Consider the following 26,408-nt stretch of genomic DNA (forward strand, 5'->3'; position numbering starts at 1 on the left):
GCATTGCCCTCTTCATACATGATATGGATAAAGGAAACTTTGCAAGGACAGTAATGCTCTGTCACATGTATTGTTCACAGTCACAGTCATAGTACCACCTTCAACTCAGAGCAAGAAGGGTGTCTGAGCTGAAGTCAGGAGGAGTAAATCCTCTCATGTGATACAAAGTGCATCAACTGAATAGACGAATGATTTTTGTGCAGATTTTATATTTGAATCAACATTTACATGAAATGTACACTGTAACTCTGTGGAACAGCTGTACATGTAGAAGTGTATGAATCAGTGTATGAAGTGTTGCAACAACAAATTTTAGTACCTCTTGTGTCTGAGGTGTTAAATATATTTTCCTTTTATGCATGTTTCATTTAGCTTGAAAGAAGAAATACACTTAATGGCAAAGTCAAAGTCATTGTTTTGAGAGGTGCAGATTTCTTCTACAAGCTACAAACCCTATTTGTACAAACACATGAATTTTGTTTGATAACATAGTCGTTTAAGAGTAACCTATATGAGATGTTTGAAGTGGAGAAAAATGAAATTTCTCATGAATTTTCCCCTTTTATCACATTGGTGCATGAACAATATTTGAGAAGACATTTAACACACTGATACACTGTACTTAACACCTACTCTCCCACTCCCCCCCCCCCCAAAAAAAAAAGTAACTTTATAAAAAGAAACACCATTTCAAGCTGTAAAAGTCTCACAGATGGCAGCCATGTAAACAACACTGAAGTATTCTGAGGGCTGAAAAGGTGGAGGCTTTTTTGTTTTAATGGAAAAATAGTACAGTACTTTGGTATTGGATTCATTTTTTTTACAGCCTTTCCGGTAATAGACATGTGGAGTACAATACAATTTTGGAAAAATGGTATTTTCCAACAAACCTGTAGCATTTTTGACAAAGAACAGTAATAAATGTCACTGGAAAAAGTGAGTTGACATCTCTGGTATCTGTGTCAATTTTGGTCAAGACTTTCCATGAAGGCTGTGATAGGAAATGTCACTTTGTAAGCCCTTCTATGGAATTGATCAGTGTAAAGATATCTGTACCTTGTCCATGGATGTATGGGTATGTGTTTGATGTTAATATTTCAGCAACTTGTGCAGATGTTAATGAAGTGTTGAATATCACAGCAACTACCTTTAAGCCATTGAGGATGAGTCCCAAGTATACTCGGGCAAGGGTCTATGGGAAATGCGTGTTGCAGCAAAATCATCCCGTCCTCAACGGGTTAACCTATATCCCTTTCAATGGTCAAAATAAAATACAGTGTATTTTGTAGAGTGAGTTAAAATTGTAAACCAAATGCACACACATACAAAAACACCATATTCAAGGATACAGCCTTGAACTCACAGTGCAAAGAATATCACTTCCAGGTCCAATGTTTTTCAATTTCTTATTCATTATCTTTCTGAACCCCCTCCCCGCCATGTTACTCTTGAGCTCTGTGAAGAAAATGATTCATTCATTCAATGTACTTGTTCATTGTAATCACAAGTACATATGTTTTACTTTCATGGTTTAAAGATTTAAACTCTTTACATGTCATGTACTGCTCCCTCAGAAGTTTGTGAACATTTCTTTATTTACCATTGTGGGGAAAAAAATGGGTGCATTTTAGTATTGCAATAGAGTGACAGCGAAATTGTACTTCACATTTTCACGTCATTGGCAGAATTTGAGTGACTATTTCACTCGTGTCACGGCACTGAATTATCTGGCCGTACTGTCTTGTCAGGTTGCCTTTCCAGAGACTCCAACTCCCCACCGAAAACCCATTTTCACAAAATCTGCCGTTCTCCCGCTTGAGATTTAATTTCTCCTGCCTTGGCTCTGTGTCTCCCGCTTGTATGGTTTTGTAGTATGCCAGTCAATTTCATATGCATGCATGTATAGCATCTGCATATGAAATGAAGTTTAATTAAGCCAAAATATATGATATGAATCATTGAATTATTACTTACTTAGTGCCATCATATGTTGAAAAATAAGCCCAAGATAGCACGAGAAAGCATCTAGAACCCTAATGACCCAAGGGACTTCGCGCACATCAAGTTGGAGTCTCCCGTTTGCTAGGGGTTCAGGCGGGAGAATCTCCAGATCAGAAGATGCTTGGGGTTGGAGTCTCTGCCTTTCATTATGAGCTTGCATCAAATGTTTACTTTGTGGAGCCCACTGCTATACCAGTGATTGTCAAATGTACAGTTCATCTGTGACCAAGGTACTTGGTATGTATCCGTGTTAATAAATATTTGTACAGGAAGTCCTTTTCATGTTTTAACAGGACTTTGATTTCAGGTGTGTGATGTCGTACAGTGTATTTACTATGCTAGTTACCTGATGCAAAATAAGTGAAGGATATTGTGAAGGATGCAATTTTTCTTCCGGCATTGAGCTAGCATAATTCATCATTCTTACAGTTGTGTAGAGTGCCCCATTAATATTCAGTTTATTTGTGGGGTTTGCAATTGCAGACATTTTATTGACGTAAGCAAGTAGAGCTGTACGTACACTATTCGATTCCATTTGAAGAGCATTCTATTAATTCCACCACCTATATGGGAGTGCCTACTCATCATAGCTGAAGAATTAGTCCCGTCTCCTACGACCATGATGTGCTCAACATTTGAGCTCAAAACCCCCAAAACTACCAAAGCTTTGAAAGAAAGATTATTATTCAGAGGAGTGAAGGTTCAGGTGCAAGTTTCTTCACTTTGTCTCCCTCTATGAATTAAATTTGTTAATTTACAGATCAGCAGTTGTGATCTGAACAAATTCAATTTGTAGAGGGAGACAAAGTGAAGAAACTCGCACCTACTACAGCTTCATTTAGTGAGAAATAACCAAACCCATGACTTCCGTAAATTTAGTCCATAGGCCAAGACACGAAAAATGGGTTATTGGTACCACCTAAGGTGGCAAAACCTTTTTGGTGCATTTTGTTTGTCGGACATAGATATGCTTATCAATCTATGATACCATTTCCAAATGAGTAGCTTAGTCATAATAAATGAATTTTTAACCAATTTGGTCTCGATTTTATATCCCTATACGTATGTCCACAGGTGTTCTGTTGTAAATGCGGTGCACTTAGTCTTTATTCAAAGCAGCGAAGGGAATATCCAAAGGGTAATGATGTCCAACAGCTGTCACACAGTGCGCTTAGTCTTTATCTAGAATGATGTATCGTTATCATATCTAAAGTTCCTAATAAAAGTGATTACCCGGTATCTATACTGTTTTTATACAATCCTCTCAACAAATAATCAGTTTTACACAAAAATCACTCCATTCATTTACAATATTATTTATCATAATGTATTGTAGTGTACCGGTGCATTGTTTTTGCATTATCTTTCATTGTTGGATGGAAATAAAGCGACATTGGCGTGGTAATAGTGTTTTCACCATAGCTTTTTCACCTGAAAATGATAAATAATTGAAAAATACGGTAAAATTCATGAGGAATTGCTGTATTGTTGTTATTTTTAGATAAAGGGATATATACACTGTAGCTATGGATATTCCCTTCGCCGTCTTGAATACAGACTAAGCGCTGTGGACATCATAACCTATGGATATTCCCTTCGCTGCCTTGAATAAAGACTAAGCACACCGCATTTACAACAGAACATCTATACAGAGGACAGCGCTCTTCTTTATATAGCGGTTAGTCTCGATTCAGAAGTACATGTATAGGAATATAACGACAAGACCAAATTGGTTAAAAATTCATTTATTATGACTAAGCTACTCATTTGGAAATGCTATCACAGCTTGATAAGCATATCTATGTCCGACAAACAAAATGACACCAAAAAGGTTTTGCCACCTCGGGTGGTACCAATATCTAGCCTGGCCCATGGATTAATTTGGCCAGTTTTGTAGATCCTCTACCCTCATGCAAATTTTGAGGCAATTGGGCAATCCATGGCAGAGATCGGGGAGTGGGGGCATAATCCCCTCATAATAACAAGGCTAAAAATGCTCCGGGAGTATTAGGGTTATAACAAAAACCAAAAACGAGATGAATCACTAGTGTTTCATTTTGGCCTACCAGTACTTTTTGTGGGTTTTTAGCTGGGCAGTCACATGTGTAATGTATACTGCATGCAACTGCTGTGAAACTGTGAAACCTGTGTATGAGTAGGCTGCTCCCCTTCGCAAGTGATTAGGTAAATGAACTACTAGTATGTACATGTAGCTATGTGTGTGTGTGTGTGTGTGTGTGTGTGTGTGTGTGTTTGTACTGTATGTAAATTAAGCACCTTTTTGTGAATCCTCAAGGTGTGTATTGGAACAAACATTATTTCCCATTTGTTCAACTGACACAGAGCAAATAAGGGATAGGGCAGTTTTACCAGAGAAATCCTCTCAAAATAAAGTTGTCTCGTAGTGTTTCATAGAGCTGGCTATATTGAGCAAGTTGTGCCATAGGAATGCATGTTAAGAAAAAAAAAATCTAAAAATGTATGAGGATATAGCCACTTCTCCTGTTGCACCACATCTGTGGAACTCTCTACCACACTTCGAAATTGTAACAACCTGAATACAATGTACATGTACCTTCAAATCTGAACTGAAGACTTATTTTTTCCAGCAACTTTATCTGGCGCCTTTGAATGTTTAGACAAATGGTGCTACACTGTACATGTATATAAATGTTGTTTCTTCATCATCATCATCATCACCATTACCATCACCACCATCGTTGTTGTCATCATCATCATACACAGTACTGATCATACATGTAACAAATCTCATTGTACTCGTGTTAGTAATAATGGGGTTCATCAGTGAAATATGTACTGTATAATGTGACCCGCCACAACAAAAGAGGATCCGTAAGTCGCTGACGGCTTAGCCGAGAAAGTCAGAGTTTGAAGTCAGATCATCAAAATCAGTCACAACCATCAAATTTCCATTGTTGGCATAATGTTGTTGTCTAATGTTTCGTCTACCATCTGCAGAAATTTCAAAGGTAAATGATTAAAGGAAAGGTAAGAAATTAGCCTTTTTCTGGGCCACAATTTTCCGACTATCAACGGAACAGACACATGTCCGGAGATTTGGATTTTATGCTGCAGATAGACTCCACACCTAGCAACAAAGGAGTGATCTTATTCATCAGTGGGAGGCATCCCCATTACCGATTGGTCACGCGTAGACCGCTGGCTCTAAGCTTGGACGAACATCGCGGAGGTTGTTATGAGCCATCTATTGTCAAGACATGAAAACTGGAAACCGTTTCATCAAAGTTGTCAGTGCTGACAAGTTGTCAGTCTCTGACAATTTCAGCAAAATCCTTGGTTTTGATCGGCTGAGAAGCTTTGGTCACCGACTGTTGCTATGGTAATTGTCAGAGACTGACAACCTTGATGAAACGGTGCCCTGGTCTTACCTCCCCTTGATCATGGTTGCGTCGCAAAGAAAACTTTGAAGGCGGTTTTCTCATGGTCTCATTAAATCATCAATATCTCCGCAACAGAGTACTTATAGGAGTTGTGTTATATATGAAAGAGTAAGGGAATAATGTCATGTTATTTTCAGATTTGACTTCCCTTGACTTTTGGATCCCTTTGTTGTAGCGGGTCACATGTGTTATGAAATGCCATTTGGACCCCTTGCACCCCCCCAAAAAAAATAAATAAAATAAAAGAGGGCATGTGACACTTCACATTCAACATGAAATGCACCCCCCTACATTCTAAATACATTTAACACACAGATAGACAACACTCGTCCATATGTAAAGATCATTTCATCCACATTTTATATAGTCTATAAATTTGATTTATTACCTATCTTTAATTAGTCTGGGAGAAGAGAAGTGATACGAAGAGGCCAGTCTTGGACTGACTGATCAAGATACAGGCTGCAAATTACACTAAGGCATCCCACCATGCACACTACAGAGACAGAGGCATTTCTACAGCTTTCAAATTGCAAACTGCTGTCCAAAGGATAACAAACTTGGATAAACTGTAAATTGCATCGACAGTTGAAGCTGCTTGTGTTTATGCCAACGATGTGTGCTATCAAAACAAAGTAAACTAAAATGACCGTAAGTGGTGCATTCAAATGAAGCTAACGCTGAAGAAATGGCTCTTTTAATGTTGATCAAAATATCTTTGAATTTCTCAACTGCTTTCACATGTGTCTGCAGTACAACATTGTATCCCCTAGTATCACAATACTTTGCACTCATTATTGACCATGTCCCCAATACTTCTCCACTTTTGAGTGAATTTTATACCCATCTATGCTGTATTCTTGTTACCTGCTAATGAGGGGATCGATTGCTTTGGTTCTACACCTACATGTCTGACGGTGGGGGTAAAACACGTTGACACTCTCTAGACAATAGCTCAAGGTGAGGGAGCTCTTTTCAAATAAATTAATAATGCTCCCATGGCATTAAACTGTTGCAAACATCCAATTTCTCTGATAATCAGCAATTGGTCATGATCGAATGCAAGCAGCGGTGATCTAACTTTACAATTATGTACAGTAGTTCAACAAGACAGGAGACTACAGTACAGCTGTGGTTGCAATGTTTAGAACATTGGCATGGTTGTAGGGATGCCAACACGAGCCTTTCATGTTACACCAACATTTAGAGATTGTCAAGACCATAAATGCGTAAACGATAGTGTCTAAGAACTACATTGCTAAACATCTGGACAGCAGCTGTCTAATAGCAATTAAAGCATACTTCTCTGCCTCACCTAGGAGAATTCATCAAGCCCTGTATGGATCATAAATAGTGACAGGTGGGATGAAGATAACTACAATCAGTTTGATGTATGATTTCGATTTGAACAACTCTGGGAGCTGCTTCATCAACTCAAGATTGGCAAAGTACCATCAATCTTTTTATGAACATCAAAGTCAGTATTACACAAAAATTCACTACCTAGACAGTAAAATAGCCTAGCGCAATAAATTACTCATAAAAGCCTTGGAATAGTTTTCCTCCGGTATTTGAAACATTTGAAAAAGTCACTTAGTCGCAGAATGAAGCAGTTGACATGGCAAAACAAAATGGTACACACTTGCAGCAGCAGACAGGGGTGAACAAACGGATGCAACGTGGCAAAGAAAATCATCAGCACAACCAGCTGTTCTAATGCAAGGTGGCGAAAAACGCTGGCCTTGAACGTGGGTGAAGAGTTACCACAGCAGAACGTCGAGTTGCCTCGAGAGCAAAGTTTGCAGTCTGCCATAATAGCTCTCTGCCAAGCAAAATAGTATTTCTGCCCACAATAAGCATATATGGTTCCTCCTGACCGACAAGAGCTTCCTAATTAACTATTCAAAATGGTTTTATACGATGTAATTCACAATATATTTCTCTACAAATATAGAACGTAAATCAAGGAAAAATATACTTCCTTAAAATGTCTTACAGAATTCTCAAACCATTCACATTTCACGTTATATAAGCACAGTGAGTAATAGAATATAATACTACATCTACACAGACAAATAACTACAAAGCAAATATCTGGGGGGCCACCGGGGTGACCCCCAAGATGAAAGGGTATAACCCTTGACCTCGAGTCTCTCTTGTCCTCTCGTCTCCAACACAAAGTATCAAATAGAATTGAAAGAGAAGTTAATCTCTTTCAAGTGTTTAGTTGAGGAATGCTGTTCAGTTAGTTCAGTTTTATTCACATTTCCAAGGGCAATCCGTCACAATAAGTGATGAAGAGTTATTCCAATATCAGAGCATCGCTGAGTCGCAGTCGCATCAATATAATCACATATCGCACTGAAGCATCGAAGTAGGAACAAAATCGACAGGGCACCTTTCCACTACACCAGATCCGCTACGTTTGATGGCATTTCATCCACTTGAGTATTGTAGAACTGCTGAATATCCTTGAGAACTCGCTTGTCTTCCTCCGTAACAAAGTTGATGGCCACACCTTTGCGACCGAAACGGCCTCCACGACCGATCCTGCCACACAAGCAAAAAACACAAGTATTACAACAGTTGCAACGTTGTTTTGTGTTGTTTTTGTTCAAAACTTACTCTTGATACATGGAGATTATTTTGTAATGTGCATTTAAAAAAAAATTAATTAAGTGCCTCTGGCATTCAGATTAACCATGGTGGGTGCGAACAGTATTACATACATCTTCACACAAGACAGATGGCAGGAAATATCTATCCAAACCAAAAAGTTTCTTCCACTTCCCCCCCACCCCCCAAAATTGAAGATTTTTGAAATGGCAACCTTCCAGGACATAATAGATAATACATCTGGTAGTCCTTATCTCAGATCACCACATTAACAATTTCCTATTAATCAACTGCACTTTGCTATCTGTTTCATTACTTAGTAGAATGCCAAAGAAATTTTTTTCTTTTTTCAAGTTATTGACCAGTCAAGTTTATCAAGTTCTAGATACGTCTTACACGACATATGGTCACTAATATTGCTGTTTCCCAGTGCACAATCAAGCATGACATTTCGGAGAGAGAAAATTCAACACTGACCTATGGATGTAGTTTTCCCTGTTGATGGGCAGGTCATAGTTGATGACCAATGAGACTTGCTGGACATCGATACCACGGGCCAGCAGGTCAGTAGTGATGAGCACACGGCTAGAGCCGGTACGGAACTCCTTCATAATCTTGTCTCTCTCCTTCTGGTCCATATCTCCATGCTGTGTCACAAGAAACAAAAGAGAAAGAAACCGTTGCCATAATCCATTCAAAGAGTCGAAAGCTGGCAGACACTGAGGGTAAAATGTAGTTTCCATTTGCCTGCAGACACTGTCCATTTATTGCTCTAAAACAGACGAATATGCATCACAAATGTGTGAAATAAAACTGTGAAAATACAATTTCAGTTGGGTAATGAAAAAAAAGGTGAAACATTAGCCAAAAAGGTATGCCAGCAGTATTGTTATCCAAGAATATATCTGATCGTGATTGCTGGAGAATGCTCTACAATGGATTATTGAAAATCGACAAATCAGGCCATAGTAAGAGGGAATGACATATAGCATGTCAGGAGATAGTTCGACCCTAAAATCCAAACAAAGTATCATCCCCCCAGGATATACCCTCATACCAAGTTTGATGCAAAACCACCTCACGGTTCTTGAGATATCGACAAATACAAAACGGGACGGACGTACAGACGTACGTACGGATGGACGGACGGACGGACGACCCGAAAACATAATGCCTCCGGCCAAGAAGGCATAAAAAGATATTTCACTCTTTTCCATCTCAAAATAACTAATTTTCCCTGCAAATTGTGTCAGCCAGACAAGTTTCTTGGTGAACCCTTTCAATATATAGCAAGCAAACTCTAAATGGCGGAAGATGAGTTTTGAGACCTTCTAAGAACATTGTTTCTTTGTTTGTTAGGGTTTTTTTTTTTTTTTTTGGTTTGTTTTTTGCTGCTAGGGTTGCAACCAAGCCAACCCATTGGGAATAGGCCATTCCATGCCACTTTTGACCAATTATTCTCTATTGGGAAAGGTCTAAAACCATCACAAGTAACTTTGCTAACACATACAGAAATTTTAAAGAATGTTCCTCGCATGGTTTATCCTCCCAGTCATGGTCACAGAGTGACTCTGAGAGAAAACAGGAATATGCGAGAAAATGGCCCACACCACATGTCACTGCACCCTACTGAGGAGTGACAAGTGGGGACCAGACTGCTCTCCAATGTCGTGGCAAAGGACCATACATCATGTGACGTCACTGGGACTCAGCTCCTGCAAGCCACTCTGACAGTTCCTGAGTGGAGGACCCAGGTGTCAGCATTGGATATAAAAATGTAGCATGGCCGGGCAAGAAAAGCCATTTGAGATTGAACATAGAAAGTGGTACATATGACACACTGGTAAACATTTGCATGGTTCTAGGGCAATTACCCCATGAATAATTACCCCAGACCCTTCCACTGACCCTAACCCTAATCTTTACTCTAACCTTATCACTAACCAGTATTCAGCCGGAAAGGGGGGTTTGCCCTGATATGGTTTGTATAAACGTAGGAAAATTAATACAAGATATCTGCAGATATCAGATGGTTCTCCAGGAAATGCGATGAAATATTAGATCACTAGGTTAATGTTAAGGAATTGCTCTGATGTCATTAACATCAACTGCTATTTAGCTTTAAGTTCTGGGATAAGGTCCACAGAAAACAATTTGTCCTACACTGTACCAACAGGGCATTCCACCATCCCATCCCATCTTACAATTCAATTCATGGGCTTGTCTTTCACTACATGCATCATCACACTACAATTGAATATCGTCGCTGGGGTGACAAGACCTCGTATCTGAAATTTTGGTGAAAATGACTTTTTTAGATTAATGGTGAGATAATCAGTTAAGTGATGTCCTGTCCACATCCTAGCTGTCTTTCCCCCAAAATAAAGCCACCACAGCATGTCGAAGGTTCTCCCATTCGACGTAGTGCTGTGGCTGCCATGTTTGTTTGCTCTCCTGAACATTTGACATTTTGTAGATACGAGGGCTTGTCGCCCCAGCGACGATATACTAGTCACAGAAATTACGTAATTGCTGAGCATGGAGCCGTCCAGACAATTGGATCTCCCATAATATAATATTTGATTTCCAGCAAAATAAAGCAGTAATTGAGACAGGGGCTGCTCTAATCTCAATCAATGGCACTGGACGCCCAAGACAACACAGCACTTTCATGCAAGAAGGCAGCAAGTCACATACCATGATGGAGACGGTGAAGTCCCTGTCATGCATCTTGATGGACAGCCAGTCGACCTTTCTCCTCGTGTTGCAGAAGATGACCGCCTGAGTGATGGTCAAGGTCTCGTACAGATCACACAGCGTCTCCAGCTTCCACTCCTGAAATAAGTAATACAATTGATTCAATTAAGTGCGGGAAAACTTATTTTCAATGTGTAGTACAAGAGGTATTTTCTCTATTTCCACATAACTGTCAAAATTTTGTCACTAGCAGTTGGGTCCATACGCTGATAGTATGCTACATGCAAATGATGAGGTGATCTTGCACACCTGCGCGCACGAAGTTTCAAGGAAAAAAATCTTGATGCATTGCATAGATGTGGGTGAAACAGTGACATTTTCAGAATTTTGATCCTTTTGACCTTTAACATGTGCAACTGAAAGTTAATGGGCACAACTTTGTCCACTCTGAAGTACATATGCCAAGTTTCATCTGGATACCTCTCACGGTTTTAAAGTTACACTGTCCACAAAATTGATTATGGATAGACAGATGGACAACCCAAAAACATCATGCCTCCGGCAACAGTTGGTGGCTGAGGCATTCAAACCATCGGTAAATACTCTCTTTTACAACACATGCACTTTTCACCGGATTATAACCAAACCCTTGGTTCCTTTTTCTTTTTTTCTTTTTTTTTTGTGCCACTAATGAATTCTTTACATATGAAAAGCCATCTATGTCACACTTACTTCTTTCTCTACTGAGATGTAGAATTGCTTGATACCGTCCAAGCTGAGCTCCTCCTTCTTGACAAGAATTTGGACTGGTTTCCTCATGAACCTCGTGGTGACCTCCAGGACGTCCTGGGGCATTGTGGCCGAGAGAAGCACCACCTGTCACAGACATGAAAAGGAAGAAAACTTTTTAAAGGTTTCCTTCTTTCTTTTGGTTTTTCATATAAAAAAGAGAAAAGTACAAACATAGTATAAAGGGATGAACATCTTTTTCTTTTCTTTTCCAGCAAATCATTTTTCTTGATTTTTTAATTGATATCTTGCTCTAGTTTTAGAGGCTCCATAGTCTTGAGAGGAACAATTTGACTTTGCCATGAATGGCACTACAAAAGCTTTAGCTACAGCTTTTCTCCCCCTTCTTTTTTATTCTTGTTACGTGGCAGAATATCTTCTTTTGTTTGGTTAGTCTGCCATTTGTACTAATTTTTGTACATGTAAATTGCTTTCATGATAAAGTTCAAATACTTTGGCTTTATAGCACTGGATTGTGATAATCATCCACCATTGCAAGAGTTTTTTAAAAAGAAAGAAGATTTGAAAAGTTTGGGTACCGATATTATTTTCCTGCAAAATATGCAAAAGTTGACAAGAAAAAAACTTAAATGAAATAAAAACCTGTCAATTTATCTGCTTTAAAAAATATTGAATAACAAAAAGAAAAAGAAAGAAAAGTAAATGCTAAGGGCTGGGGGCGGGGGGCAGCAAAGGAGGAATTATCTAATTTTCAAAATATGATTTCCCTGCTGACATACCTGCACCTCTCTGGGCACCAGCTTGAACACATCATAGATCTGATCCTTGAACCCCCTAGACAACATTTCGTCAGCCTCGTCCAGGACAAACATGCGGATGTTGCGGGTGTCCAGCGCCTGACGCTGCATCATGTCGAACACCCTGCCTGGCGTCCCAACAATGATCTGCTGGCCATTCCTCAGTGTTTCCATGTCCTTCTTGACATTGGTGCCACCGATGCAGGCATAGCACTGTGCGTTCAGGTAATCACCCAGGGCAAGGATTACCTTTTGAATCTGCAAGGTTTGATAAAAGGAAAGAAATAAGAAGTTTAAGCACTTCAAACAAAAAAGATTTATCATGCTTTCATTATTTTTTTTTTCTAAGTGCAAGATTTAATGAACACATGTACACCACTGCTTTACTATTTTAACTGCTCAATGTATCATGACTAATTATGCAGCATTCTTTGAATGTTCTTTAGGCAACCTGAAGCAATACTTACACTTGACTTACTTCTTGCATACTCACTGATACAAGATCTGTGACTGTTATTACCAAAATTGAGACTGCTGCCAGCCAAACTGGGTTCCAGCCCATTACATTTTGGCATGTTGTAGTAAATCGGACAAAAAAAAACTGGGCAGGTAGACACATCTACTAACAAACGTTCTGCACACATGGCACAATAAACTGATACTTCAGTATGCAACTGTGCAAATTACCCCAAGAAGTGTGATGGGTTGGAGAGCGGTTTCATCTAGAACTTGGCTTGGAATGCTTTTAACAAACCTGCTGAGCCAGCTCCCTGGTTGGAGCCAGGACCAGGGCCTGACAGTACGGGTTCTTCAGGTCGAGCTGCTCCAAGATTGAGATGGCGAAAGTGGCAGTCTTGCCAGTTCCAGACTGGGCCTGCGCAATCACGTCAAATCCTGTAGGCAGTCGCACAATTCCATATAAGAAAAATAAAATTATTATGACTTTCACAAATATCAGTATGAACACATCAAGTTGGAATACATATACAGATAGCAAGAGCTTATCTACCACATAAACACACCAAACACCAGTGTTGCAGCAGATGATCCAAGTCTCTGGTTCTGTTCACATTCATATCACTTCAAAGGACACTCCAAAAAGAGAGATCTGATCAAGATGTGTTCTTTATATGAATGCATTTATTCAACACAATCAGCACATGTACACAAAAACTGACAAATCAACAGTGATAGCAAACAAGAAAACTAATGCAATTTCATACACTTTCCAATTCCTAGGTATTATGCAGCTGATTTAGAGGCGATACTGCGACTTAGGTTCATATTTCTTCAAGTATTAATCAAGGCTATTTCAGACTGCCAATACATGCCACTCCCATGATAATAAAGTCCTTGGAAATGGCAGGCTTCTTTCGTTAAAAATACAGAAATTTTGTCATAGCCGAACAACAAATGTATACGATACATAGATAATTTTGAGCCAGAATTTTACTTCTATGTAAAGAAAGTTTCTTTATAAATGGGAGTACACTGTACTCACGCATTAAACTCATATAGGCTCCAAAAAGGCCAGTCACAAGAATTCCTTGTCACATTATGTCAATAGGCAAGAACTCGCAAACCAGTGAGTTTAATATACTGTACGAGCTGAAATTTTCGCAAATTGCTACTTAGAGGACATTTTCGCGTGTTGTTAATTTCGCGGTTGTGAGGGTCTAACTGAACTTACTTATTCGCGCGGTTATTTTCGCGGTTCAAAGGCAATTTGCATAATTTGCGAAAATAAAACCACCGCGAAAATTTCAGCTCGTACAGTACCCCCCTCTCATGTTGTGAAGAAAGATACTTCTATAGGGAACCTCCAAAATCAGGGAGGCATGGCAGTTGTGTTAAGGTAGAGCACTTGAACAGTTGTGAATCTGACCATCCTGTAACGCTTCCTCATTTTAGAGACTCGTACATAGTGAGGTTGACATTCCGGCCTGTCCAACTGAAACAATCCTCATGGGCGTGTTCGCTTTTAAATACCTTTCATCTTGGGAACGTTTGGCATGGAATTTACTTGCTGACAATACAATACTGTTCCTATGCAAGCCCTGTCAACTGTTCATATATCACATGCCAACTGCATGTCAGGCGTACATCTACTAACTTGCCTACACCGTGGCTATACAGTTGACTTTGTCTGCTCTCAAATGAATTGTACATGTTCCTGTTTGTAAAGATTATACCCGAGTCAGAAGTGGACACATTTGCAGCTTTCATTCCAATAGAAATAATAGTAGACATTTTTAGAGCGCTTTTTCCACTGGATATAAAGCGCTATGAGATGTCATCCCTGGTCGCCATAGGAGATAAAATATATACAAATTACCAGATTACCTGAAAACAGATACTTCTGGACAGGGGAAAGGGGAAATGGTCAAACTGATTGACCTTTTTCAATGCATTGTGCTCTTTTTCTGCTTAATTACTGGTAGTCTTTTCCAAGAACTACAACATATTTGCTTGATCCTGGACACAGGCTGGGCCATCAGTCTGAAGTGGATGTGGCTGTACAGTATTCTGCTTTGCTGAACAGTGCTGCCAATAGTGGGTAAATTCGACTTCACAATCCATCTGAATGTTGAGAAGCAAGTCTGGTGTGCTCACTCCTAGAAAATGAAACAAGAGATAAAAAGAAATAAGCACAACTGTATAGGACATTCAATGAATGCCTCATATGTCAAAGCTATGCAAAAAAAAAAAAAAAAAAATCACTTGAATATTTAATTAAGAACAGGGTTAGTAATAAACATGAGACTGGTGAGACAATTTAACCATATAGCTCTGCAAATTGAGACGGGTTTCATGAACTGATCACCAATCTCACCCAAATGCAGGGCCTCGCATTTAGTCTTCCTTCCAACGACAACCTGCATTGTCATGGCAACACTTCATGATGAAGTACCACTACAAAGAGGTGCTTTTGTGGAAGGTGATCTCAGGGAATGAAAAGAAAAAACACTCTGGAGTGCCTATTACTTGAAAGCAGCCTACTTCATTTGGCACTACAAAACAGAGATGCCCTCAAACTACAAGTGCGAATTTCCAACTTCCTGTTGAAAGCTTATAATTCAACCTGCAGAGAGCTGATTAGTCATATTAGCACCACAAAACAGAAATACCCATAAGCTAGAAGTGCAAATTTCAGACTTCCTGTATAAAGTTTACGAATTAAACTCACAGGGAACCACTTAGTACTCTTACAGGGGTTACTGCAGTAAATGCTGCCCCAACACATTCTAACAGCTTTATGGGGAAGTCTGTTCATACAAGTACATGTAGGTTAGTGTGATTCATACAGTTGTTGATAGAAGTGGGAACTCACCAATTCACGAGGCATCCATGTTTTAAACATTTCTGCAGAGTGACAAGACCAGGCCTCTACTGTTCTCGATTAAATGTAACTCAGTCACAGGTATTTGCATCACCATGATGCTTCTTTGTATGTATATCTGTAAAGAGAAAGAAATATCTTGTCTGACATGTATCACCAGTAACAACACCATATGGAAATGTTGAAGTAGAAGCAATGCATGCAGGGCCTTAATCGTTGCCACCACAAAGCACTTTGTTTTTCAAATGAAAGCGCGAAGGGTACTACAAAATCCCACAAATTCCAACATCTTTCTGCTTTTCAGCTGAAAATACCACTGCTCAAATGGGTTATGGCCACCAAGATACGGAGAATGTTCCTCGCATGGTTTATCCTCCCAGTCATGGTCACAGAGTGACTCTGAGAGAAAACAGGAATATGCGAGAAAATGGCCCACACCACATGTCACTGCACCCTACTGAGGAGTGACAAGCGGGGACCAGACTTCTCTCCAATGTCGTGGCATAGGACCATACATCATGTGACGTCACTGGGACTCAGCTCCTGCAAGCCACTCTGACAGTTCCTGAGTGGAGGACCCAGGTGTCAGCATTGGAAATTTTCATGTCCATGTAAAAGTGTCAGTCCATATACTTCACCAACACTGTCTGTGGCCAATGAGTTGGTCTGATTTTATATGATTAAATGTTTTCCTCAAAAGAAAAATAACATTGCAAAAAAGATCAATGAAAGGCTTAAATTAAATGGATTTATATCTCATTTCCTTGACTTTTCCATATCTATATTCAGAATTTTGTATTTCAGATTCTATCAGGTCTTCCATGACTGCAGGTACCCTGCCATACAATGTATCTAGGAATGGCAATAATTTGAGTGATTGCCAATATATGCAATTTGATTTCACTACATTTTTGTTCCTTTTTTGTTCTTTTTTTTAACTGCATATGTATACTAAACTCGGCATAAATGTCTACATAACACATAAAACATTTCAGTAGAAAGAGCTCAACTCACCTCTTTCCTTCATTGTGCATCTCCCAGGGAAGACATCTATGCTCCATCCAAGGTCTCTTCACATGGTGGCATTTTTTCAATCATTTATTGCTGTATACGCCATATATTTAGAGTATAAATTTTTGCAAATCGGTACTTTCTGACAGTTTTGCAAGTGGTTAAATTCGCGATCGTAGAGTACTTTACTAAATGGAGAAATGTATCCGTGTTTGTCACATTTATATCGGGATCAGTCATTATTTTTGCATGTCTGTAATTTTGCGATCAGCACCTGACTTGTGCAATTCGTGAAAATAAAAACCTCACAAAATATTTGGTGTTTACAGTTTTCTTACAAAAATATCCCTCACAGGATTTCATCTCCCAGCACCATGGATAACAAGCGTCCCAACAGACTTCTCGGTCATTGTTCACTATTCATCACACACAGCATCCATCAATGTAAAAAGCATACAGCTGCATAGAACATCAGATGATGGCACAATCTCTTCCTCGACCTCCCTGAGCTTACTGACCAAGGACATTCAGAAGGGACCACACAGGGTATAATCAATAATCGAACTGATTCCCCAACACTTCTTTCCTCTTCTGATACAGATTCACCACACAAAAGGATTACAGGCATACACTTCCGATGTGTAATTACATGCATCATTCCCTTTCAATTTTTTTTTCCACTTGTGTACTCCACATACCTTTCATGACAAAAGAAATACAACATTGGCACTAATTCCAGAAACATATTACTTTAGCAAGTTGTATTACAACAGTTTTGTGTACAAAGTACTACGGTTAAACAAACAAGGCAAGTAGATATTTTAAATACTTTCTTTTAAGTAAGACAATGTTGACTGAAACAATGAATAGCAAAATTGAGCACTAATTCTTCAGTATTTGTCATTAATTTTGCACTGATATTCACAGACCTGCTTCTTCAAAATAATTCACATGGACACTCTGTATGATGCATAATAATACTTAGTCAAAAGAGCATGTGGGATAATGCGTGTGGGTGTTTTTTATCTTTTGTTTAACTGCACTTTGTTTCGTGCTGAGTTGTACGCCTTGTACAAACACAATGGGTAGCAGTCAACAAAAGGCCTACACAAGGACAGGTCATTTATCAGGATCCATTTCCCTCGCATGCATCCTGCTTGATAGCATGAAAACGCTAATTTTCAGTGTAAAGACATCAACATGAACTGTGAAAGGCATTCCAACAAATGTTCTGCCATTCTTCTTTTAAATTTGAGTGGTGGAAAGAGACCATTAATACTGACAATTCACTAACCTCATCAAGAAAGGGCATTAAGTGCATTCTCTAAAATTTAAATGTTCCTAAATAGAGAAAGAGTGAAAGAGAGCTCACTTTGGATCATGGAAATCATAAAACAATTTCAAAATTGACTGCTAATACAGAACTTCCTTTATTCTTCTACAACCAAATTTTAGGGAAAATTACAAGGGAGCATGAAAGGGGCTTAACCCGTTGAGGACGAGTCCTGAGTATATTTGGGCAGGTGTCTATGGGAAATGCGTGTTGTAGCAAAATCAAACCGTCCTAAACGGGTTAACAAAGGGTGGCAAAGTACATATAAATGTAGAGTTGAGCAGACTTACCCCTGCAGCAGGGGATGATAGCTCTCTGCTGAATGGCAGATGGCTTCTCAAAGCCGTAGGCGTAGATGCCTCGTAGTAGGTTCTCCCTCAGCTTCATATTGTCAAAACTATCGACGACGGTGTCCCAGTTTGTCTGATAAAAGGAGAGAAAAAGGACTTGAATATATTTTTTCTGTATCGCAGGAAGGACATTGAATAACATATGGACTGTATAATCAGGTACACAAACTCGGTCACTGCAGCACTGACATTGTTGTATTTTGGACACCACATTCTCTCTTGGAGACAAAGCCAATGTTCATGGATGTGAGGGCCCATGGCCCAAAAGTTTTTTCTAGAGAATTTCTTGTAATGCATGACGCTTCAAGAAAATACATTCAGACTTTGCATAAATATGGGGGGAAAATATTGAAATTTGGAGAATTTGACCTTGAGCATGCACGACCAAAAGTTATAGGCATAACTTCGTCCACTCATACATACATATGCCAAGTTTCATTTGGATATCTCAAACTGTCTTTAAGTTACACTGTCCACAAAATTGATTACGGATGGAAGGATGGACAACCAGAAAACATTGTCTCCATTGGCACTTCAGGTCGGAGGCATAAAAAAGTTTGTGCGGCCACCGAGTACACACTGCCACAGAAAGGTGGCATCTACTGTACAAGTTAAAATTTTTACAGTGTTTAAATTTTCAAATATTTCATGACAAGAAACTGGCACAAAAATAAAAGCACCCAATTTTTGTTTTCTTGTTAAAACGTAAAATTTATGTCACTCTGCCGAACACAGAAAAATTCACTTGTGTGTAAGTTCCTGCCTTTACAATACAGTGGCGAATCCAGAGGGGGGCACACCGGGCGCACGCCCCCCTTTTTTTTGTTGTTGGTTGAAACATAAGAAATAAAAAGGAAAATTGGGGGGTGCGTGCGCCCCCCTTTAATTTTGCAAAGGCACCTCCCCTTTACGGAATTCCTAGATCCGCCCCTGCAATATAGCATGGCACAAGGAAGTTTCACGTCGTGCACAACGTCTCACCTTGACAACATCATCTTCCATTTGGGTGGTAACATCTCCACCTTCAGTGAACCTTCCATTTTCGTCTGGTCCCGGTTTCCCGACCGGTGAATCTCTGCAAGACAAAATCCCAGATAATCCCAAATGAAAATCAAACATGCAACAACTTAAATATCTCTCTCTACAATGTCAAAAAGGTCTTCAAACACTGCTTTGGAAAATCGATTTTTCCTGAAAAAGTCATTTTCATTTTCTTTTTGAGAAGGATCATATCTTGGTCTTGTGCCATTATCAGCAAAATTTATGAAGTATAAATGTAAGCCTTTTGCTGGTAAAATAGGGCACTTTTAGAGGTATAACTGCTTAAAATTGTGTTTTTGGAACATGGTACAGAGACAACATTCAAAAACTGCTTTGGAAAATTGATTTTTCCTGAAAAAGTTCATTTTCATGTTCTTCTTGAAAAGGATCATATCTTGGTCTCGTGCCGTTATCAACAAAATTGATGTAGTATAAATGTAAGCCTTTCGCTGGTAAGATAGGGCACTTTTAGAGGTATAACTGCTTAAAACTGTGGGGTTTTTTTTAACATGGTACAGAGACAACACTCTGTCGACTCGTGTGCTCCCACAATATAACTGCGTAAAACAGAGCGCCCCCGAGTTTATGTATTCCTGTTACACATTGAAAATACACACACAAAGGTAGCTCGCTGCATTGGGTACTGCATGCACATGCGATCCACATGAAGCAGAGGCCATGTTGCAGACGGCGATGCGTGTTAAATTTACAGATGCACGAGCTCCTTCACGCAGACGTTACTATGGATTCTTGCATACAAATCCACACCTAAAACGTTCACTGTGACCAAAAAAAAAAAAAAAATTACTGCAAGGGGTATCTTCACGGCAATATCCCCACACCAAGACGTGGAGCTAGCGAAAAAGTAATCGCACAATCGGGTTCAGCATATCCTCAACTACTACAAGTAGCATGCCTCTCGGGAATATAAACAGCAAAGCAGACGCTGAGGTATGAGGATAGATGTGATTCTATTGATGTGTACATTAATTTATCGTCGGATTCATGTACTGCCGTTCTGACAAGATATCATGAAAAACTTCATTTCATCTGATACCAAATTTGTCAGGATTTTTTACTGGCATGGTCTGGCGATTTTGCAATAAAGGCTATATTTGGCACAAAAATGCAGGGTCATCACAGCGTAGGCACGCGACTCCATTGTTTTCCATGGGACTTGCGTGTTACTAGATAGGGGTCTGTTTTTGTCCGAAGATTGGCAGTGCACGACAGACACCCTATTAGAACACACTGAAACTACCTACAGATCCTACAAGTGCCACTATACCGTAACCCTGGAGCATGCAGTTTGTTTGGCTTTTTAAACAGCGAAGTCATTGTAATAAAGATGTTATTTTAATTTATGCCAGTTAGCATGGTTAGTTGCCGATATCGTCACTGCTCACTCCCAGGCGCTAGTGTACAAAATGTAACTTTTGCACCCGTTTGTCAAATGACCTCCAAACATCCACAAATTCACTCTTTATATCCAACAGCCTCAAATATTTGCATCTGAGTGAGATTCAAGTCCAGCAGAAAAGGCATTTTTCACCGTTTTGACACTGTTATACTTGTCGGAATATGTTGCAGGTAGTCCACTCTGTGATACCTGCGTATTACACAGGAGCAGACAGTGCAGCATGGTGTACAAAACACGTTCACAGCAGTGAGTGCCGCAATTGATTTAAATGTTGCTATCTCACAGCCATCAAAGCAAGTTCTTCTATGGTATCTTTAAAAGATAATACTTTTCCGCTGAATACTGAATTTTTATCATTGTTTTTTTTTTTTTACACGATCACTGTGGAAAATTGTGAGGGTATGACATGGTCAACTCACTCATTTGCCTATTCATATCCACTGTACAAGCACTGTTTTGCAGAAATTAGCAACACTTAAAAATGTCATAACTTCCTTATTTTTCATCCGATTTCAGTCAAAGTTTTACCATTGAACTCGTAATATTTTACTCTTTTTTATCAGACTAACTTATATTTGTACTGGATTTCCCCTTTAATGGAAGGAAAGAAAGGGAAGCTTGCATTATACAAGGAATGACAGCAGAGTAGTGTTGCCCTATCAAATGCTGCAGATTAACTTCAGTGTCAGTCACTCAATGAACCCCGTGCCCACAACAAGATAATCATGCTATGTAGAATCATGAATGGCCTTGTGGCTATCCCTGCAGCCCCACCCTACATATTCCCAGCTTTAGAAAGAACAAGAGGTCACCATCTACAAATCAGGCAACATCATTGCAGAATTATTTTAGCATACCAGTTTAGCTTCTTCCCCAGTGTGGTCTGTCTATGGAATGCTCTCCCAACCAAATCAGTGTCAGCCCCATCCATTGAGGTCTTTACGCACCGCCTCCGTTAAAATATCAAGATATTTGTTTTTTACTTGTACTTTTATTTTGCTCTCCCTTTTTCATTTGTGTGTGTTCACACTGTATTCTGCACTACACGTGTTGCTGTGACCGCGCACCTCACTGCACTCAGTACGACTATACTCTATTAAAAGGGATGTACTTTAATGGAAGAAGAATGCAAGGGAGAGATGGATATGTTTAAAAAGAAAAGAGGAAAGCGAAGAGAAAAATATAGATTGAAAACAGAAAAGCACTAGATGGAATAGATCTAATGAGATGAATTAAAACTGGATGAAAGCAAAGATTATTAGGAAGGAAAGAAAGAATTATACAGGTTGAAAAAGAAATGAAGGATTCATTAGAATGACACATATATTTCATAAAATATAATGGAGAGGATAGATGGGAAAGACCCTTGTAATTGGAGGGAAAAAGAACACATGAAGGAAACAAAGAATAGGCAGAAAGTATAGTTAAATAGGAAATTGTGAAAGTTTGACAAGATGAAAACCTCAAAGTGAAAGATATGATTGATAGGAAGGAAAGGGAAATTTGGGTAGGGCCTATAGATTCTTCCTGAAAATGAAAGAGTTCAAGATATACTGAAATGAGAAAGATATAATTTACATGGCAGCACACATTCGTGCACGCGCTCAATCGCTTTGAAGCTACAACTGCAATGCAAGACTTGGCCAAGGAAAAGAGAAAAACAAATTTCAGCTTTTCAATGACACCATACCACACTACACTCAGTCTCCATAGAAAAAGCTGGTGTGTCGCTACATTCAGACAAAATGATGGACCCCTAGCATGCGCAGAGAGCTTGTGTACAGAACAGCAATTCAAGTCATCAGGATTTTCCAATGATTTTCTAACACTTGTAAATCTACACATGTTAAAACTAATTGTCTATTTGACTTTGGAGACTCAGAACAGATGCAAGTATCTTAGTTGACCGAAAAGATCGGTCTGTCAATAGATCTATCTGGTCGTCGGGGATATGTTCCGCGGAGACTGCGTCTGGCTTAACGGATCCCCTCCTCCGGAGGAGAGCAATAACGTCAAAAAAAAAAATAGAATCCTCCGGAGAGAAGCATCTTTCTGTCTAGTATTTTAGGTAACTGTTAACAAGGGCGAGTTTGTGGATGTTTGGAGATTATTTGACAAACAGGTGTGAAAGTGAACAAGCGCCTCACTCCCACACATCTCCTTAAAAACAGCATTGCACTATGACAGGATAGCAGGACCAGTCTTTCCTTTGTTTCATAAAAGATTCAGATTGTCAGAAAGGTGATGAATGAGTTGATGATCATGATCACCGAGTTGATCACTTTGACTTGTCTTTGTCTTTGATCTTGATCACCTTTGACAGAACGTTTTAACCCCATCCCCAAGAAACATTGAACGTTCAATAGATTCTAGATGTAGATCATCAGTTTTACAAACTAATCACTGCTAATGAGATGAGTTAAGACAACATGAAAATATCCATAAATCCCACTGAATAATGGGAAGTTTCACACCACAGTCAGCGTCTGTGCTGTGCTCGCCATATTTCGTAACACACACCATTCAGCTATGCGTGAACAAGCCGCGCCTAGAATTATACACGTGCTGCACTCTCTATTCTGTACAGCCCACAGACATTCTACGCGCGTGCACACGTCAAGATACATGCGAACTAAGAACCGGCCATTGGGGCAGGCGCTACAGCGTTCTGAATGAATGAATGAATGAATGAAATGCCGCGCCGGCATTTCTTAACAAATATCATTCTATGACATATGATATGAAGATTACATCCAACTGGATTTCTTTTCCACAGTATGATAGACTGCTACCACATATATTACTACGTGAAGTTTCGCTTAAATTGACAGTCGAGAAAAAGGTGAAATTCTTACCTCGGATTATCACTATAGTTCGACATTCTTCAAATAACGTGTCTCACGTTGAGAAAGACCGAACGAGGGTTATATCGTTCGGAAGTGTGAGACGGTAGTGCGCAATGAAATATACATCCGCACAGTCATATAACAACAGATGATATTCATCACATAGGAAAATACGGGAGAAAAATAATGCTAAGATTCTTGGAAGTACAATTCTGTATTGAAAATTACATGTTTTTAGCTTATCCCTTGCATTCCGTGCTGATATACTGAAAAAATGTTAATTGTCGGTGAATTTAGATCACCAGCGCATTGATATAATGACGTATTCTCAGTCGGGTTTCCCAATGTGGCAGAATTGCGAAATTTCATTTTGTACATGTGTTGGTGGATTGCCAATTCCTTGCCCCCTGCATGGCAGCCTACACTACAGCTGTTTTTTTTTTTTTTTTTTTATAATTACCTCCGCCAAGGGAGGAGGTTATGTTTTCGTTACCGTTGGTTTGTGTGTTTGTGTGTTTGTTCGTTAGTTAGTTAGTTAGTTAGTTAGTTTGTCCGTGTGCAAAATAACTCAAAAAGTAGTTAACGGATTGGGATGAAACTTGCAGGTAAAGGTTTAGAATGATACAAGTAACAGATGATTAAATTTTGGTAGTGATCCGATAATTTTTGGGGAATTTATGAAGGATTTTTGATATTTTGGCAGGTCAGGTCAATGACCTTGAAAGTTCAGGCTACGCGTATTTGAGGTTTGCATGCGCGCACTAAAGTGCGTGCTCTAGTTTCTGCTTAACCTAGGGCGAGGCGCGCCGTGCAGCTGAGGGTTTATGACGTAACAAAGGCTTCTATATTGGGAAATCGGGCGACTTTCAGCACACATGCTATAAGTACGTGTGAGTGGAAATCACTGATATCTCTAAGGAAGAACAAGATCAGTGGTGGAAATGAGCTGCATGCTTGGCGGAGGTCTGCGCTCTCAGAGTGCTTTTCTAGTTCGTTTGTTTGTTTGTTTGCTTGCTTGCTTATTTGTTTGTCTGTGTGCAAAATAACTCAAAAAGTTGCGGACGGATATGAATGAAACTTTCGGCAAAAAGTTGTTAATGACACAAGGAACAGATGATTAAATTTTGGTTTAGATCCGGGATTTTTTTAAATTGATTTTTGAAGGATTTTTTATATGTTTATCGATATGAGGGTCAATGAACTTGGGAGTTCAAGTTTCGCGTATTTGAGGTTTGCATACGCGCTCTAAAGCACGTGCTCTGCTCGGGCGATGCGAGGCGCCGCGCATCTGGAAGCTGATGACGTGTAAACAAAAGGCTTCTATATTGGGAAATTGGACGATTTTCAGCATAATTATGTGTGTATGGATTAAAATGAGCTGCTTGAAGGAGGTCTTTTTTCTTCTTCTTCTGGTTAAGTCTGCCCCCTTCAATAAGCTGTTCAAGATTCTTGCAGACTGTGTTATTTACATTATTATAGAGTTTATTTGCTAATATTTATGAGCACATGACAAAATATAAAGAAAACAAAACTTTAGCCACTGCATGTGCGGGTCAACCGATAGTCGGTTACGGAATGCTCCACATTGTTATGACGGCGCTGGAACAATATTTCCGAAGACAGAAAATTTTACTCCGTAGGCCTAATCCCAGTCGCACTCACAGAGTACTTTTTTAGTTTTATTCACAAAGGATGTAACTAATCAGACTATATTACTTATATGTTCAGCTTACTACATTGTCAGAATTTTAGCGATGTAAATGTGATGATAGAAATGTGGTACAACAAACAAAACTTTATGATGAACACATATTTCCGATACAAAACCTTGTATGACAAAATCAACAAATCGGAATAAAGTAACTATGATGTCGTTACCATCAGGCCTCATCACTGGCTAATAAAACAAAAACAGAAGATAAAATAAACAATCTGAACTCAGCTTTATCCAACGTTTAATGCACCTAGGGAAGTACAGTTGGCACAAGTTGAGTGCTAGAAGCAGGGACTCACGGATCCCTGTTACCACTGAGGTAAAACAGACCCACTGCTCCCCCGCCCCCCGCCCGCCCGCGCCGCCGCGCCCCGCCCACTCCCCAACAAAGCACTTGAACCCACAATGACCTCCGCTTTGGGAAAAGTGCGCTCAGCGATATCCAAGTGTTATGAAACAGATGCGAATTCATACATAACTCATTGACAACTAAGTCAATTAATCACAAAAGTGAAGAAGGAACAAACATATCATTCACAACTATATAGAAACTTCAGGCACCCCTCCCTCTGTCAGGCTTTCATACTGTACACCACATGGTTAAATTCCCGATTTTTCGGGAAAAGGACGGTAAGATTTTAGGTGGTGGAAATCCAGAAAAATTGTTCAACGGAGGTTTTTTTAAAAAAAATAGTATTTCACCCCGAAATATCTTTAATACTTGTGGCTTTCAAATATTTAAAAAAGAAAAATTATCCTCAGTTTTGGGTTTGCTTGTTTTTGACCCATGTTCTTTATCGGAAGGTTCATGCATTTGCCTTTTCCGTTTCCTGCTTTTGACTTTTAAAAGTCCACTTCATCTTAGGGGGGAAAGAGAAGGCAGGAAAAGGCTATAGATTCAAGTCAAATATTTTATGGAATATATAGGGGGCCTAATAAAAAATGAGCGGAAAGACTGCTTTCATCACCAACGCGAACACCAAGGGCTTCTGCATAAACCTTGGTTGGAAACAAAATTTTGCCTCAACCTTTCTCTCCGTCCGTATGTGTTTCGTGATCAATGCATGCTC

General features: G+C 39.4%; 1 protein-coding gene and 2 non-coding genes across 3 annotated transcripts; all 3 read right to left on the bottom strand.

Moving 5' to 3' along the window:
• Positions 1-5,815: 5,815 nt before the first annotated feature.
• Positions 5,816-23,677, bottom strand: LOC139740794 (uncharacterized). The gene is made up of 9 exons (XM_071651366.1): positions 23,634-23,677; positions 19,299-19,392; positions 18,258-18,390; positions 13,038-13,177; positions 12,266-12,541; positions 11,469-11,612; positions 10,737-10,874; positions 8,517-8,686; positions 5,816-7,973 (listed from the first exon to the last, which is right to left on the bottom strand). Exons 1-9 carry the CDS (start codon positions 23,657-23,659, stop codon positions 7,829-7,831), a joined length of 1,266 nt encoding a protein of 421 aa, XP_071507467.1. The 5' UTR covers positions 23,660-23,677; the 3' UTR covers positions 5,816-7,828.
• Positions 9,562-9,806, bottom strand: LOC139740796 (small nucleolar RNA SNORA73 family). Its single transcript, XR_011711589.1, has one exon. It is a non-coding gene; the product is annotated as a small nucleolar RNA SNORA73 family (small nucleolar RNA).
• On the bottom strand, positions 15,974-16,218 carry LOC139740797 (small nucleolar RNA SNORA73 family). Its single transcript, XR_011711590.1, has one exon. It is a non-coding gene; the product is annotated as a small nucleolar RNA SNORA73 family (small nucleolar RNA).
• Positions 23,678-26,408: the final 2,731 nt, after the last annotated feature.

The sequence above is a fragment of the Diadema antillarum genome, unplaced genomic scaffold (assembly GCF_040938485.1).
Source record: "Diadema antillarum isolate AM-2024a unplaced genomic scaffold, OU_Dant_1.0 seq00000884_RagTag, whole genome shotgun sequence".
In the NCBI taxonomy this organism is placed as follows: domain Eukaryota; kingdom Metazoa; phylum Echinodermata; class Echinoidea; order Diadematoida; family Diadematidae; genus Diadema; species Diadema antillarum.

Excerpts from the sequence above, each read along its gene's own strand:
- LOC139740794 (XM_071651366.1), bottom strand. The coding sequence starts at position 23,659 with ATGTCGAACTATAGTGATAATCCGAG. Across the intron at positions 18,391-19,298 it reads TGGAAGATGATGTTGTCAAG|ACAAACTGGGACACCGTCGT; the intron begins GTGAGACGTTGT and ends TCCTTTTATCAG. Across the intron at positions 8,687-10,736 it reads ACTTCACCGTCTCCATCATG|CATGGAGATATGGACCAGAA; the intron begins GTATGTGACTTG and ends CTTGTGACACAG.